The sequence below is a fragment of the Struthio camelus genome, chromosome 10 (genome assembly GCF_040807025.1).
Source record: "Struthio camelus isolate bStrCam1 chromosome 10, bStrCam1.hap1, whole genome shotgun sequence".
Taxonomy (NCBI): domain Eukaryota; kingdom Metazoa; phylum Chordata; class Aves; order Struthioniformes; family Struthionidae; genus Struthio; species Struthio camelus.
The window spans coordinates 15,355,448-15,371,801 of record NC_090951.1 but is presented as its reverse complement, the minus strand read 5'-3'; the positions used below and the strand labels follow the sequence as shown (position 1 = coordinate 15,371,801).

At 40.0% G+C, this 16,354-nt stretch overlaps 2 protein-coding genes across 2 annotated transcripts in view; both read left to right on the top strand.

Annotated features, from left to right (window-relative positions):
• The first annotated feature begins 243 nt into the window (after positions 1-243).
• C10H16orf87 (chromosome 10 C16orf87 homolog) lies at positions 244-14,447 on the top strand. The gene is made up of 4 exons (XM_068955964.1): positions 244-432; positions 4,902-4,998; positions 6,974-7,156; positions 13,911-14,447. The coding sequence occupies exons 1-4, from the start codon at positions 367-369 to the stop codon at positions 14,027-14,029; spliced, it is 465 nt and encodes a 154-aa protein (XP_068812065.1). The 5' UTR covers positions 244-366; the 3' UTR covers positions 14,030-14,447.
• Positions 14,448-15,140: 693 nt separating this feature from the next.
• The window catches only part of MYLK3 (myosin light chain kinase 3), a 49,486-nt gene continuing 48,272 nt past the window's right edge, over positions 15,141-16,354 (top strand). The window contains exon 1 of the mRNA XM_068955956.1: positions 15,141-15,811. The gene's annotated coding sequence lies outside the window, so the exon portion shown is untranslated. The remainder of the gene's footprint in view (positions 15,812-16,354) is intronic.

Genomic DNA, 16,354 nt, shown 5'->3' with positions numbered 1-16,354 from the left:
GCGGGCGGGCGGGCGGGGCAGGACCGGTTCAGAAACGGCTCTAACGGCCGCGCGGCACGCAGCCAATCCGGCGGCGGGGCCGGCTGCTCACGCGCGCCGCGCCGTTGCCGGGGTGGGCGGTGCTTCCCCAGCGGTGCTGACGCGGAGCAACGGCTTCTTTGTAGGCGGCTCGGAGCGGGGCGGGGGCGCTGGGCGCGAGCCGTGGCTCGAGGTCGCGCGGCTGCGCTTGCCGCTGGGGGCCGCGCGAGGCCGCCGGGCGCGCGCCTCTCCCGCGCCCTCTCGTCCCTCCCCGGCCGCCGCGGGGCGGGGGCGAGGCGAGGCGGGGCGGCCGGCGCTCCGGCTCCGGCGGCAGCGGCGGTAGCGAGCATGTCCTCGAGCAGGGCCAAGAAAGTGAAGATGGCCACCAAGTCCTGCCCGGAGTGCGACCAGCAGGTGAGGCGCCCGCGAGGAAGCTGCCTGGCGGCGCCCTGCTGCTCTCCCTCAGGGCCGAGGGAGAGGGGCCGGTTACGATGGAGGCGCCGGCTCGGCTCGCCTGCCTGTCAGCCGGCGGGTGTGCCCCCCCTTCTCCCCCGCCCGGGGCCCGGGGCTGCCGGGGCTGCGGCTCGGGGGGGGGGGGCTGGGGAGTGCGGCGCTGACCCCCCGCGCCTGGCGCCGCGCGGCCCCTCAGGGCGCGACCGTTACTGCCCTGGCGAGGCGGGAGCGTGAGGGGAGCCCTGCTGCTGCGCGGCCCCGCCGCTGCCCCCGGCGGAGGTCTAGCCGCCTTACTGCTCCGTGCCTCCCCGCCAGCTCCTCGCCGGCGAAGGCCGCGGCCAAGTCCGCTTTTCCTTTCCCTGGTCGGGCGCGTTGTGCTCGCAGCGACCTTTTACCCCCGCGGAGCCCGGGCCGGTGCTCGCCGCCCCGGCGGCAGCCGCCGCTTTGCGCCGTGCCCGCTCCGCGGAGCGGCTGCCCGCTTTACCGCGGCCTCTCTTCCTGTTGGGTGTTTTTTTTTCCCCCTCTCTTCTCTTTTTCGGTTTCTAATAGTCATGGTTGCTTCTTGATTCCTCGCACGCCAGATTATGTTTCTGTAATTTTAATGCGAGAAGCTGTTTGCTGAGCTATTTATTTTCGAAGAAAAATAATATTGGGTCGTCTCTGCTCTGTTGTGTACTGGTGTTTATATACAGCACGGAATTATTGCCTTTGCAGCCTGTCTTCGGGATGTGGATTAAATAGTGTTCCTATTGCTGGGTAGTGTAATAGTTGTGTTATGGCAAAGGATTTGTGTGACGTACAGAATCGTTTGTTTTATACGCTAGTGTTGTGTAGTAACTGTATAATTTACTAAAAATATAAACTTACTGATTTATGCAATTTGTCTTTTGGATGACTAATATGCTTAAGGCTAGTCAGAAGACTGTTCAGTCGCATTGTTTTTTTCATGGAGTAGTTTAGAAGCAGCAGAATTGAGACCTCACTGCAATTTCTGTCGTGCAACCGACATCTGTCAGGAGTTTTCTGAGCTGTTCTTCCAGTGGTTGTTTATGTCTTGCTGCAGTTTTTTAATATGTACAAAGTGTGGAGTTATTTACACTTAAACATCAACAACAGTTGCTTTGGATTGTTACCATGTTTTGTGCTTGTCTTCATTTAGGCTTTTTGCTTCTAACGAAGCTACTAATAAAAATAGGCCAGTGTGCTACAGCAGTGCATCTCTACTGGGACAATGGCACAGCGCTGCAAAAGGCTGTTGTGTGCCTCAGAGTGTGGGGAGGCTTTTAAATTTAATTATGTGAAACAAATTTCTGTTACTAAGTCGTGAAACTTTACTGGTATACGCTTTTTTTTAAAGTTATACTTTAAAAAAAACCCTCACAACTCTCTTTCTTTACTTACTAAGGTTTTAAAAAGTCAGCTTATTTGTTCTGACTTGCATTTATTTTTACAGCATTTCTACTCATCCCAGAATAGTTGGGAATATTAAGCTGTGTGTGAGGTATCCTTTCATGTTTTAAGCAATAGATGAACCACTGCAAATGCTCACATGTGAAATTCATCACTGAAGTTCTGTTTCTGGGAAAAGAAAGTTATGTGCCAAGTTCTGGTATTTTGTTTGATGGAAGATGAAATTAAAACGAGTTGAGTGTGGAAGTCGTTCCCCCCCCCCCCCCCCCCCCCCCCGGGCCCAAATCTAAAGTGAGTGTCAAACCACCAATAGGAAGGGCAAGTAAGTAAATATTATAGACCTTTTAAGCTGATGTTGAATTTTTTCACTTTGTTCTGCCCTTTTAAGCTAAAATAGATTATTTGCACATGTCAGCACAGAATTTCTGTGTTAGCAACTCTTCCTTGGCAAACAGGGAACTGTATGTGTGTATGTGTCCTGCCCTGGCACAAAGGTTGTTCACAGGGCCTGTTCTCAAGTGCCAAGTGTTTTCAGAGAGGGCAAGAAACTAAAACCTTGCCCTGCTACAGTTAGACCTTAAAGCTTCCTGTGAAAGTGAGGAGGTTATTTGCCCCAGAACAGCTACCTCATGCTAATAGACAGCCCTCTGCGGAATATGCAGAAGTTCTTGTGCGGTTCTTAAGTGGTTGTGTCCTATACCAACATTTCCTACATTTTTCTTTAAACAAGGACTTTGTTTCTGATTTCTGGGCTACCAGTGGTATGCATGGAAATCGTTATACTCTAGTATTTGTGGCTATCTAATATTAGAGTAACACTTATGCTCTTAAACTCTTTCTGCTGTCATTTAGATGATACATAAATGTCACTTAGACTTAAAAAACGTAATTTAGATTATATTTTCAACACCGAAGAACAGCACCAGGAAACTAGAGAGCCTACAGTACTGGCAGTCAATCACAAGAAATAGTTACCACTTCTTAATTTAGCTTCAGGTAATCTCTTTTCTATGAGTATGTGTGGTTTTTTTTTTTTGTTTGGTTAAGAAAATGTTGAACAGAGTAAAAAACAGTGTTTGCAAGACTATGTGCCTTTACTTAATAATTATGTTACAGGATGCAATTGCAGTTTGCCCGATAGTCTAGATGTCCTTCAAAGGATAACGGACGTTCTTCATTGAGCAAGCCCCTTCCCGCCTAATCCCCCAAAATGGCACACATGTCCACGTGCAAGCTATGTAACACTAGAATAGAACTTGTTCTGTTAAGCACAGTAATGCATTGAAAGATATTGGGTCTGTGCCTACCCTATTTGGTTATTTTCTCATAATTTTTTTTCTAGGTTGAGCAGGAAAGGTAATTAAGGAAGAGACCCTAGCGTTGAAAACAGGATTAGAATGGAGCTCCTTTATCACCTGAGCACTGCAGGTGAACTGTCTGCTAGACAGTGTTCTTTGGTACTCTTATGCCGACATATGAACGAGGAGATAAACAGGCACACATGTCCTGCTAAATTCTGACTTTTAAGGTTAAGTAGACCTTGATTAGGATTGTTTTTATTAAGTTGATGTTTCAATAAAGGGAGTTCAAAAATTCTCTAATTACTTAAAAATTGTATCAAAATTATATCTGTAAGCTGTTCAGAAAGTGAAATACAGGAATTGCAGATGTGCTACAGAAAACAGAATAGTTTGTTTATTCCAAGTTCCTCTTTACAAATTCCTGTACTAATTTGGCATTTGTTTTTCTAGCCAGTAGAACTTTGAGACTTTGTTCTTCTGTAGGTCTGGTAAAATGCTGGTATTCAGCAGACTGTCGTCATTCTTTATTCCTGTTTGTTTCAGTGAGCATTGGCAAACCTGTGGAGATATGTCTTAAAGAATTACATTTGAGAAAGTACCTCCTTCTTTTCCCCCGCCTCTTCCTGCTATCCTGCTTCAACATGACTTTGCTTTAATGTTGTGTTACATTAATCTCTTCCAATCTCTGTTTATACTTGCTTTGATTTGTATTTTCAGTATTAAACGTAATCAAAGCAATATGGGGTGTTCCTTACTACTTTAAAAGATTCTGAAAGATCTTGGCTGTAAGTGAAGGTTTATAATTTATCAGCATTTTTTTTAATTGCTCTGAGTAAAGATTTTGTCATTTTTCATTTTGAGTGTGGCATTTCCACATTTTCTCACGTTGTTTTAAATTTTCTTGTGCTGGGGGAATTTACTGCCCCTTGTTGCTCAGCTGATTAGGAGAAGAACTAGTGTCTCTCAAACTCTTCAGTTTGCAGTCAGCTTTTGACTAGCTGTGGGTGGATTATTTGCGTTTTGGATTAACTACGTCCTTCTCTACCTCAATGGCCCCGTCTGCAACAAGGTTGTAGAATCTGGTACAAATACATCCGTTTTGCATCAGGACATATTTTACCTGCTGTTTAAAGCTGCTCATGCTCTCTAAAGGAGTCTGTTTCAAATATTCCTACAGGTGAATGTATTCAATATACACTGATAGTTTTAACTCATGGGTTTTTTCTTTTGTTTTGTTTTTTCCTATTGTAGTGTAAGGGGATAGCGAAAGTGGGAATATCTTACTGCTTTGACCGAGGATTTTTCTTTGAAGAGAAATTCTATTATTATTCTAACTCACCCTTGCATTCTTGCTTTTCACTTCCACCCACCCCCTTCCTGACAGTCTGGAGAAAAGGGCTTGTACTGTGGTAACTTATACAGAGCGGTCAGAACAGCTATATACGTCAAGCTTAATTTTGAACAACTATGTTAAGGAAAGCCTTGGTGGGTGATTCATAGCAGAACCTGTTTCTACCATATTTGAATGCAACTGTATAATAGTACAGGCCATAGTTTTGCAGTACAAACAGAATTTGAAGAGGCATCTCTGAGAATGCAAAGATAAGTTACTAGCGGGTGTGAGGGTGTTTTTTTTTCCCTCTTTCCCCTTCATTGGACAGGAACTCTGTGATATCTTGAAATGACTTGAAATATTTTTGTCTTTTTTTGTTTTCCCAGGTTCCTGTTGCATGTAAATCGTGTCCCTGTGGCTACATATTTATTAGTCGAAAACTCCTGCATGCTAAACGTGCTGAGAGATCGCCACCCATCACAGGTAGTATTTATGGAGATGGGGAGGAAGACGCTCTTTCTCTTTATTTATTGGAAATGAAAGATAGGGTATTTTACTACTTTACTACTTTGTGTAAATTTTGACTTTTGTCCGTTCACTTTCCTTTGACATTGTGCATAGCAGGCCTCAATATATCAATCTTTCTTGAATTCTGAGGAAAAAGCTGGTCATCTTCAGTTGTACTTCCTTTGTACTTGTTAGCATTTATTCAGTGTATGCTCTAGCTGCTCTCATTGGTCACTGTGCAAAATAATTCTTTACTGAAAGCTCTCTGTAAATCCTGTTTTGAAGATATATTTCTTGAGATGCCAAAGGGATCAAATTTGAGAGTTTGCTGATTGAAACTGGGTTTTCTGCATTAAAAAAAAAAAAGGCTATGCTGAACAGTACTTATTCACAAGCACCAGAATGGCACTTTGTGTATAAAATTGGTTGTGTGTTTAGTTTGAAACTGGGCAAGTCTTTTCTCTGCATGGTTAAATTAAAAATAGTGCATTTTGTGTGTCCACCTTGCATGTTTCTTTGATGTGCTTGCTAAGGATTTGGTAGAATATGCATTCTGCCATGATTAACATTCTCCTTATGTTCATTTTTTTAATCAGTTCTTCCAGTGCCAGCAGGAATTACTTGAAACAAGTGCCTATCAGGGAACATGATTTAAAAAAAAAAAAATTTATAATGTCTCTTTTTAATCTATGAAGTCTACAAAATGGAGACTAATAAAATTTGATATTCTGTATTACTGTTTTGAGGGTGCTTGTAGCTTATGTGCTGGTAGGAATTATATGAAGTTATGCTAGATAAACTTCCTCCAGCTTGAAAATTCAGGTGAGCAATGTCTGTGGAACTGTCTTAAAGGATTGGCCAATTTTCTTCACCCCCCCTCCCTGGTCCTTTTATTTAAAAGCTGATAAAGTAGTTACCAAATCAGTTAAAGGCCACAGTCCGGTAGAGCAATGCTCTTGCAAAATTCAGCTTTACACATGAGGAATGTCCCTTTTGTATTGACACCAGTCACACATTACCCTGCTGTCTGGTTCATATGTTCTATGCAAGATAAATTGTGCAACATAAACAGAAGGAAAACTCTTGCAGAGGAAGATATGTAGGAAGACCATGTATGTCTGTATTGTGTTAGTAAGTGTAACTGCAGCTTATTCAGAATAAAAGGTGATTCCAGTATTTATCACAATATAACTATTGCAGAATGATGTTTACAAACTTGTGAATATGCAACTAGCCTGTGTTGAATAGTGTGCCCTAGTGGCTGTATTGTTTTCAATACCTGAGTTCATTAATCCATAGTAAACTTGCAAGTGCAACTCATGGAAATACGCCTCCTTCAACTAAGATGTGTAGGAAGACAATATACCTCTTCAGCAACAAGCAAAATAAGGCCTTGTCTGAGTCTAGTTTTGGTGGAAGATATGTGCTATGTAATGTGGCATCTCCTGGCAGCATCAGTGAATCAGCATCTTGGTGTCTGACCATGGGATTTGTTTCAGTATTCATATCAGAAGACAGACATGCAGATGAAGTGTTTTACTGTTCCACCTATATGGTAAACGGATTTTTTTTTTTTTTTTAGGCTAGCAGAAATGGACGTGATGGGCCGTCCTGACAGCTGTGATCTATAGTTTTTTACGTCTTGCTATGGGAAACTAAGCATTTCTTGTATGCTAGTGAATGTTTCCTGTTGCAGAATGCTTTGTGCGTTTGAAGTAATTAAAGACTTAATCTCTGTAATCAAGAAGTGAAGTGTCATTCTGCATCTGACACCTTAATTTCTGTGTGGATATTGTGCAGATGCAAACATTTTCTACAGTTATAGGCATGTAACTACTTCTGATAAGAGATTTAAAGAAAAAGGATTGTTGGGTGGGGCAAGCACTAACAGTAAGTTAAGAACAAAGATGACAACAACCCTAGATCATACCATCTCTGTTCATTTGCACAGAAAACAAGAGTGAGGCCAAAAGGAGACGGACAGAGAGAGTTAAGCGAGAGAAGATAAATTCTGCAGTAAATAAAGACTTGGAAAACCGAAAGAGATCAAGGTCTAACAGCCATTCAGATCACAGCAGACGAGGAAGAGGAAGACCTAAGAGTGCCTCAGCCAAAAAGCATGAGGAAGAAAGAGGTATGAGAACTGGAGAAAAATGTTCTTTGGGTTTTCTTTTCGTATGAAGACTTCTTTTTTGTGTGTCTGTCTGTCTTTTTTCCATTACGTTGTCAATAAACTTTTATACCACTCAAGCAATTTAAGCAACTAGACTAGCTTAGCTGCTACCTGATATTTTAATATGGGGGAGGGTGGGAGGGAGAGACGACTATTTCATGTCTGTAGAGACCTCTGGTTATCCTGTGTGGACCCAGACGGGTATTTGGGCATCATGGATAGTCAGCTCATATCCTTAGGGGAAAAAAAAGCTGTAGTAGACATTTCTTTATTAAAACCCAATGGCCATTTGTATGCTACTGTGCATAAACTATTAGTCTTCAGGGAGCTGGAATATCTTCTTTTCTATCTTGTGATATACAGTTATTTGGTTAACTGTATAAGCAGTCTTATTTCTCTGAAGTAACGCATATGGATCACTCCTAAAGGTAGGATACCTGCCTGTATCAGATCTGTGACTTCTTTCATAGTATGGGTTTGTATATTGAGCCTTTCTCCATGAGTTCTCTGTGTACTCTCCCAATTTTGGTTCATTATGGCATGTCAGAAGATGGTGTTTCACTGAGAGTTGCTGCAAGAGCCAGTGTAGTAATTTCATGGTGTTTGTAGTGTCTGAAGAGAGCTAATTACAAAGAACTGAATCAGTATTTTTAGGCACCAGATCAAGTTTCAACCTGTAACTTGAAAGCCAGTGGGTTGTAATGCTTGATAGTGTTGGTTTTTTGTTTTCCTTTGTTTGCTTGAGGTACCACTGCTCTATCTCACAAAGACCAAAGAGATAAGTTGTCTGTTGTCAGAGTGTACTTAGTACAACTAACTTGATTGCTTAAAAAGTTCCTTGAAACCTTAGCGGGAGCAAAGCTTTAAAAAAAGAGGGGAGGAGGGGCAGGGCATCTTGAGTTACTACTATGACTTGAATTATTATCCCATATTTCTACAAAATAATAATTCTGGGGAAAGAACGCCTCCTAGCTTAAGGTTCCTTGTGACCTACACACTCAAATCACTTTAACGTATCTTGCGTTGTATCAGTCACTGTTTTGAATCTTAAAATAGAGAGGCTTACTACATACACTAGAGTGATTTTTTTTTTTTTTTTGAAGCCCTTCAAGCATATGGCTAAGACTTCATGGTCGCTATTTATTAAGAGCCTATTGGCATTGCATTTACTATCTCTGGTTTTGAAGGTATTAATTTTAGTCCTAAATAATTAATCCAAAACTTGGCATAAACTTAAAAGAGCTGGAAGGCAGATGGAGCGGGAGGGGAGGCTTCATATAAATGTTCATAACTCTTTTTTTTAAAACTGAAACTTTAAAGTGTACCTTGTGTTGCTATAACTCAGAAATGCATTCTCCCCACCTCCATATTTATTTGGGAAGAAAAATGGGTTCTTTTCCATGTTGAAAGATGAGTTTCTTTAATTTATAATGTTTCAAACACAAATTTTTGTCTCTCTTGTGTAATATATATCTATTCTTTCTTAAAGTTTATTTACTATTAAAATTTGGATTTTTTAAGATGTTTCTAATTAGTGTGTTCTTTCTCTAGAAAGCAGAATTAAATTTGAATTCTGTATGCTTTTATGGGTGGCAATTGCTTTACTGTAGCAGGAGCATACATATGCTATCTAATATCCTCGTTGCATATGGATGTATTTAACTTCACAGAATACAGAACTTTCCCATTTGTTATTGACTTTGTCTATGTGCACCTATTGGATCATTTATAGGCATTTTGGTGTCAGTCTAGCTTCAATTTTAAAATTTCTGCAAGGTTTTTGGGCTGCTCTATTAAAGTAAATCATCTTTCCTGTCCTCTGAAAAAGAAGAAGGCAACCTCCCAGGCAATTAAAAGAAAAGATCCCCTGTTTTAGTGCATGATTTTTAGTCTTTGAAAAGCAAGAATTTGAAAGGATGAGTGATATTTAGAAAGCATTGTTTTCCTACCTGAAAATAGGCTGAATGTTTTTGATCTCTTGTCAATACTCCAACACGTGACTATGTGCCAGTGCTGTGAGGTAGAAAACTGGAAGTACACGTGTAATGTGGTCTTTGGATAAGTGTGTGATGGTGGTTGTTGGTTGGTTGTTTTTTGGGGAGTCTTGGATTTGTGTGTGTGTGTGTTTTTGTTTTGTTTTGTTTTTATCTCATGTTAGAAGATTGCCTTCATCTTCTTGTCCTGTCCCATTGGTCCTAGGACTGTTGCTGTTTTTTCCTCAGCTTTCTCTGTAGAACTTGAGTTCACGTCCATTTGTAATATGTTTGCCCCTAACCAGTGTAGTGCACCTTATTGGTTAGGAATAAGTTGGCTTAGGATATGTTTGTTTCTTTGACTTATTTCAGGTTATGTCAAGCTGTGTGTGTGCGCACAGACAACTATGTTGTTTCATGGGTATATTTAGCAAACAGTTTGTGTGTATGTATATATGTATGCATGTATATATATATGTATGTCTGGCTATCTTGGTTATAAAAATGAATTCAGCAGAGAACCCCTCATTTTATAAGCAATTGCTGTAAAACAAATTAACATTGATTTCTCTTTCCATGTGGTTTATAAAATTGGCTTGACTACTATGTGTGAAGTAATTAGTGCTGACTTTTAGAAGTATTCTTCTTTTGGCAAACCTACTGCTTAATAGTATTATGTAAAAACAGTCTAAGCAACTTTAATACTTCTACTCCAAATTATTTAATTTTTGTGTGACTCATATTGCTAGTTCTTGTATCAGTCTGCGTAATACTGAGAACTGGCTCCAGAGTCCAAAGCATTTGTTTAATGCTGGACTTCAAGTATATTATTCCTTGCCTATTCTATATTTCTAGGGTATTTTGGATGCCCCCTGCTTGCCACTAGAGTTTGTGTTTCTCTCCTCTCTCCAAGAGGATTTGAAAAGAGGACAGTGCTTGCAAGCCTGTTAAACACTTGGTTGCTGGTGCCTCTTAGGCTTCTGCAATGCATGATCCATTTGTAGATGAACGACAGGTGGGCAGAGAACACTTGAATTATAATAGCACACAAGTGCAGATAACATATCTGTGTGTAGACTACCCAGCAGTGAAAATTTCCTTCCCAAACACACCTGTGACATCGGGAGCTTTACTTCCCTGCTTGCGCCATGCTCTTTTTCATACATAGTGTGCCTGTTCCCAGTTATGTCTGTACCTTTGAGTAGTTCTTTGGTATCTTTCATGACTGGTTCACATTAGAGTGAAGAGCTGCAAGATTCAACAGCAGTTAGGAAGAAGAATGAGGGAAGAAAAAAGGGCTTTTCAAAATAAGCTCTTCTTGCTGCAGATTTAATAGAGAGAGATGTCTGGGAGGAGGAAAGAGGAAGCTGATGACGATCGAGAGGATATGGCAGAGTGCTGAGACCCAAAAGGAGTGCTCCCTCTATTGTGTTTCATGGCAATGTGATAACCGGAAAATAGGGACTTCTTGCAGGTTTGACTGGTTAGAAATTGTCACTTAATCCTTTTTTAATCATAAATTCTACAACACATTTTGATGAAAATAGAAACAGTTCATTGTAATCTTGTTGTGATGCGTTTTTCTTTTGCTGTGTGGGACTATGATACGTGGCTAGACAGGTTCTCAGGCTGCCTTGTTATGTAAGTAGCAACCTTGACTGCATTACCAAAAAAAGAAAACCTAACCCTGGGTGCTGTAGGAAGTGGTATTGGTTGCTCTGCTCTTGGGAGAGGTTACCCTTGTGTGAGACCCAATAATCTGAGTGGCCTGGAGTTTTATTAAACCTACCTGCTACTTTACAAGAAGTGAATCTTTATAAAGATTAATACATTTAAGTGATCAAACTTAAGCTGAAGTAATTAAATTTCTTGACCCAATTCTTTCCTTCCCAACAACTTGTTACTGTATTACCCACGCATTTGCTAATGCTTTGTGCACATTTGAAGTAGTTTACTATGCTGGATAGGGCATCCAAACACTTTGAATCCATACAAAATTGATGAGCAGAGGGGAGTCCATGCTGGATTTATTTACTTATAGATGACGAGTCTAAGGGCTCTGGGCCAAATGGATTACAGGAGATCTGGAGAACTGTGGGACATGTTCCAGAAAAACCGAATATTTTCCACCTAAATAGCCTCTTGTTTGCGTAGCAAAAGACTTTGTATTTTTAATGTCTTACAAAAATAGTATTGTGCCTTTGTAAGGAAATCTTTTGCTAATAATAGAGAAGTGAGTCAAAACTACTTTCAGATAGGGCTGTGAAGCAGGAGATAGCCTCCGTAGAAACCATGATATCCTATGAATAGCATATGATAAAATGTCAACAAGATGCATGCTCTTCACTAGTTATTGCTGAGGGTTATAATTGTCTTAAGAATGCATATAGCTTGCAAACCTGTGTTAATCACTGATACTCTTTGGTATCAAGATTACGTAATAGTTTCAACTTATTCTTGAAAGCTGATATCTCAGAATTAGCCACTAATTTGGGAAGAGGGAAAGGAAACTTGGGCAAAAAAACTTTCCCAACAAGTCTATGATTTGTTAATAAAAATTGGGGAATGGAGAGGAAATAAGTATATATAATTTGACCTCTAGGGAGAATGCCCATAGTGAAATTCTAATATCACAAAACAAAATCCCGTATTGAGTCAGAAATTGTTGAAAAGAGGCTTTAACAGTGCTTTTCTGAAGGTGCTGACATGTTCAGGTGGCAGCTGAGTTTGTTTGAATTGGGAAGTTTGGAGGGGGAAAAAAAAGGAAGGTTTCAGATATGAAAACTGCAGAGGTTTATGCAGAATAACCAGTGTGCACAGTGTCCACTCCCTGGACCGTTAACTTATTAATGGTGTTGGGGGAGGGGGTGAAAGGGCAGAGCAGCCTGTGAGTGAACATATAGGAACTGATTTATTTTAAACTACAAGGCAGGACTTGCGGCGAAATTCAGTTTCTTAGCTTTCATTCAAACTCTGCATACTACAGAATATTGTCTGGCTTAGACAGAGAACCCGCAGAAATCACTTACATTGCACGTATTAAACATGGGTTTGTATTACTCTGGTAAGGCAAGTTTCTTGTTGCTTTGTATATAAAAGCTGATGCATCTGTTCTGTGTCCCATGCTCCTTACTAAGAAGTTATCCTTGCAGTAAAGATAAGTTTGTAAGTGACTGGAGTTATCAATAAATTCTTAAACAGTATATTCTGTTGCTGGGTCAAGAGAATTAAGTTCTAGATCAGTATTAAACTTAAAAAAAAAAAACAACAGTTGTAAAGGATTTTTTCAGTTTCTCTTTGCCTAGTTGTTTAACATCAACGTTGACTTTAGCAAAGGTTATTGGAATGGTGTTTTTAGCTGTAGAGCAGATAGGCAATGAGATGTGAAACATAACCTAAAAATGTTATGAGTGTGAGCCTGCTGAGGGAATAGTCATGTGATTAGATGGAGAAAGGGGATGCCGGATTTTTTTTTTTTTTCTGTGTGGTGTTTTTTATGTAATGAATGGTTCTCGGCCTTCCCATTTCTGTAAAGGATTGATCAAGCCTTACAAATATGTTTGCTGGATGTTTCAGAGGAACTTTGTCCTTTGTCGCTGCTTTCCTCCGAATTCCTAGATGTTATGCTATGAGTTTTACTGGGTCAGAGATGAATGACTTGTAGCTTGCTGATTAAACCACTGTTACTTATCAGGGCTGATTGTTGTTCACCTACCCGTTGTTGGTTGACTGTTCCATCAGGACATCTAAATCAGAGTGTGCTGTGGTCAGAAAGTGTGTGCATATGTGTGTGTATTTATGAGATGGAGTGGCCTGTCAAGTGAGCATCGCATTGAGATTGTAAATTATTCCAAGGCAGCATGTTACTTGGATTTAGGGATGGAGCTGTACAGCCAGCTAGGCACCAACCTTAAAGCTATATATATATTCTTCTTGCTCTTTCAGTGCATACAAGCCTGGTCTTCAGCTAACAGCCACAATTAAGCTGCTGAATAAACTAGTTGGTTTGTTTTTCCCTAATGAATTGTCAGCCACCAGTGGCTAGCTAAATTGATTTAAATATTTATTGGTGTTTTGGGAAGTACTATTCTATGGGATTTGTCATATGCTACAGTGTATCTTGTGTACTTGAGCACTGTAGTATGGGAACTCCTTGAGGGCTTGCCCTTCTTTGTGCCTGTAGCCTTGAAACAAGCCAACATCACCAGAGAGAAGTTGAGGGCTTTCCCTTGCTCACTGAAGTGTTGGCGTTATTCTATGTTTGGACAAAACTGAAAGTCTGCAGTATAGAAAATGTGAAAAGTGTTCGTGATGATGAATTGGGATCCTGACTTTTGCCCGTGTATCTGCTCTGTGATTGTGGACGCTATATTTAACCTCTTGGGTTTTTACCTAGATATAGAATAGGGGTACAATTGTCCAACTTCACAGAGATGTTGTGAAAAACCTGGAGGAACAGTGAATACGGTTTTGTGTCAGGAATCAATATGATGTTAGTGACTCATCAATTCTTTGTCATTAAAGTAGAAATTCAGTCATGCTTTTGAATGGCTAATTCAGGGACTCTTCTAGCACATGTGCCTCCCTCCCTCCTTCCCCCTTACATAAGGGTTGGTTGTCTAACTTCTCTTTTCAATTCCAGTGTACCATTCCACACTACAATAAGTTAACTGTTGTGTAACTTGCATTCACTATGGATAATGGAAACAGCTTTTAATAGTGACTTTTTTCTTTTTCTACAGAGAAACAAGAAAAAGAAGTTGACATGTATGCTAACCTTTCAGATGAAAAGGCCTTCGTGTTTTCAGTGGCCTTGGCGGAAATTAACAGAAAAATTATCAATCAAAGACTTATTCTGTAACTTGTAAGCACAATCTCTTGCATTTATATGCAGAATGGCTAGCATATTTCCAAGGTGTCATGGACTCTCAGGAAGTATGTTGTCTGCACCAACGAGAACCATAGTATTTCCTGTTAAAATTCTGCTGCTCTTCTTGGAATTCGGATTCTGTCTCTACAAGTCAGTTCTCAAGAATGTGTCTGAAAATGAGAAAGCAGATATGCTTTACACCTTGAAGATGAATGCTAGACGAATGCACAGAGAGACTGCACCCATTCCAGAGCACTTCTTTTAGATTTGCTGCCAGAAATGCAATATTTTAAATACTTTCAGAAATAAATGATTTTTCTTTTTAAAATATATATTTCAGATTTTCAGCTATATTACAGTTTACATATGTACAGTTCACATAACTTTTTAATAAATTGATATTCCAATATTTTATTGAACTGGGAATTAAGTACATTTATCATATTTAAGGTGTGTTATTTTGAATCCTCTTAGAAATCTGGTATTCATCCTAGGGATGAGCGTGGATGGCTGTTTTTAATAGATGTTATGCAACTGTGATTGGAGGAAAACTAAAGCAGTTCCACTTTTGGGGATTATTCTGCTTGATAACTTTAAGAACTCTCTCTGGAAAGGGGTTCCATTGTACATAGCGGGTTGTGGGTTTTTGTTTGTTTGTTTTTTTTAACCATGTATACTTTTGGGGGATCAGACTCCTAAAGTTTGAGAGCCAAATGGTTGTCCTGTAACTACTTACTGCTGGGTGTCTGTCTTGTCCAGCTGGTAAGCACTTCTCCCCCGTTCCTCCTTGGTCCATCCTTTACCAGAGAAGGAGAAAAAGTAGCCATCTGTGATATAGATGTACAGCTAGCGTGTCCTCACTTGATGTTCCCAAGTGAGCTGCTCACATTCAGTTTTTGTAGTCAATCTTTTAAACACTTAATTCTTAGGAGTAATGCCTTTGCTGGAATGTTGTAAACACTGGTCTTGTTCTTGCAGAAGTCTACCTGCATGAGAAAATTAGCAGCTTTGGTAGAAATAGACCTGGGGCAAGCGTTCAACAAAGCAGTCTTTGTTAAAGTGATATAGTGCAAATTGAGCCAAAACTCTTGCACGTTAATATTTGCTTTAAAAAACAAGAACAACAAGAAAAAAACCCAAAACCTCAAATCCTGTAAAATCCTGAGGGAGTAAGTGTGGGAGATAATTGTATTCATAACATCTGACATTCGTTTATCTCGCTTGTTGTCTTCTAAGAAGTGGAATGCAACTAAATATGTTAGTTAACACTGGAAAAGCATTTGAGTAATATTGAAGAAAAACTTGCATTAATAGTGAGAATTACCAAATAGGGTTCTGCTACAGAACTGATCTCTAGATGGAAGCTTTTATTAATAAAGCTAGATTATTAAACACTGGCCATTATTACTTACAGTATAAAGGAAGGAGCTATGTTAGTTTTCAATTAATTAAGCCACAAGGGACAGATTAGATGCAAATGTTGCAAGCAAAAAAGAAAACACAGAAAGTGATTTTAAATTTTTAACCCCTAATGAGTATTTGGGGTCCTCTATAACATTGGATAAGAGGAACGAGTGTGGAGATGTGCTTAAACTGCTAATCTATATTTGTCTTTATTCCAGTAAATGAGGAATTGCAAACACAAGACCTGTTTGCCTACGTCATGTAAACTTCTGCTTTCCAGAACTGTAGCCCTGTCACAGATACCAGTAGTAAGGACAGATGAGTAACTTGTAAGGATAGAGAGTATGCATCGTAACAGCTGTTTGCATGGTAAGTTATTAAAGTCAGAATGACAAAAGGCACGTTTCCAGTTCTCATTTTGAAAATTAAGGCATGATCAGGCTTCTGTTGGTCCTGTTTATAGAATGAGATCTAATATGTTAAGAAGAGATAGAGGGAAATACTAATCCTGTCTGCTCAGTGCTCCGAGTTGCATTCCTACGGTACCTGTTTCTTTCTCTTCCTGTATGAAGAATGAAAATTCTTTAAAATAGGTTATATTCAGAGAACTGAAATTAGGTGTGGTTAGATGTGACAATTTAACTTACTGCTTCTGTTTAAGTGGCCCCTTCACTGTTAAGCACTGAAAAACACATTCATACTTCTCTAAGTGCAAGGTCTTTTCCCATCTCCCTGGCTCCCCTGCATTGATGGTTAATCTTGAAATGGTGGTTGAGTTCTATATCTGTATTAGTTCCCCTTGTCTTCCCCAAGTCTCTACTGTCAGCTCTTTCCCAGTTCTAGTTAGGCTGTTTTTCTTCCCCTGCTGGCTTCAAGTTTCTTCAAGAAAACTATAATGGAAGTAATGGTCTT

What these genes read in the sequence shown, in the direction of transcription:
- C10H16orf87 (XM_068955964.1), top strand. Translation starts at nt 367, where the DNA reads ATGTCCTCGAGCAGGGCCAAGAAAGTGAAGATGGCCACCAAGTCCTGC. An exon ending in GCCCGGAGTGCGACCAGCAG is followed by an intron (nt 433 to 4,901) that starts GTGAGGCGCCCG and finishes TTGTTTTCCCAG; the next exon opens with GTTCCTGTTGCATGTAAATC. An exon ending in AAAGCATGAGGAAGAAAGAG is followed by an intron (nt 7,157 to 13,910) that starts GTATGAGAACTG and finishes CTTTTTCTACAG; the next exon opens with AGAAACAAGAAAAAGAAGTT.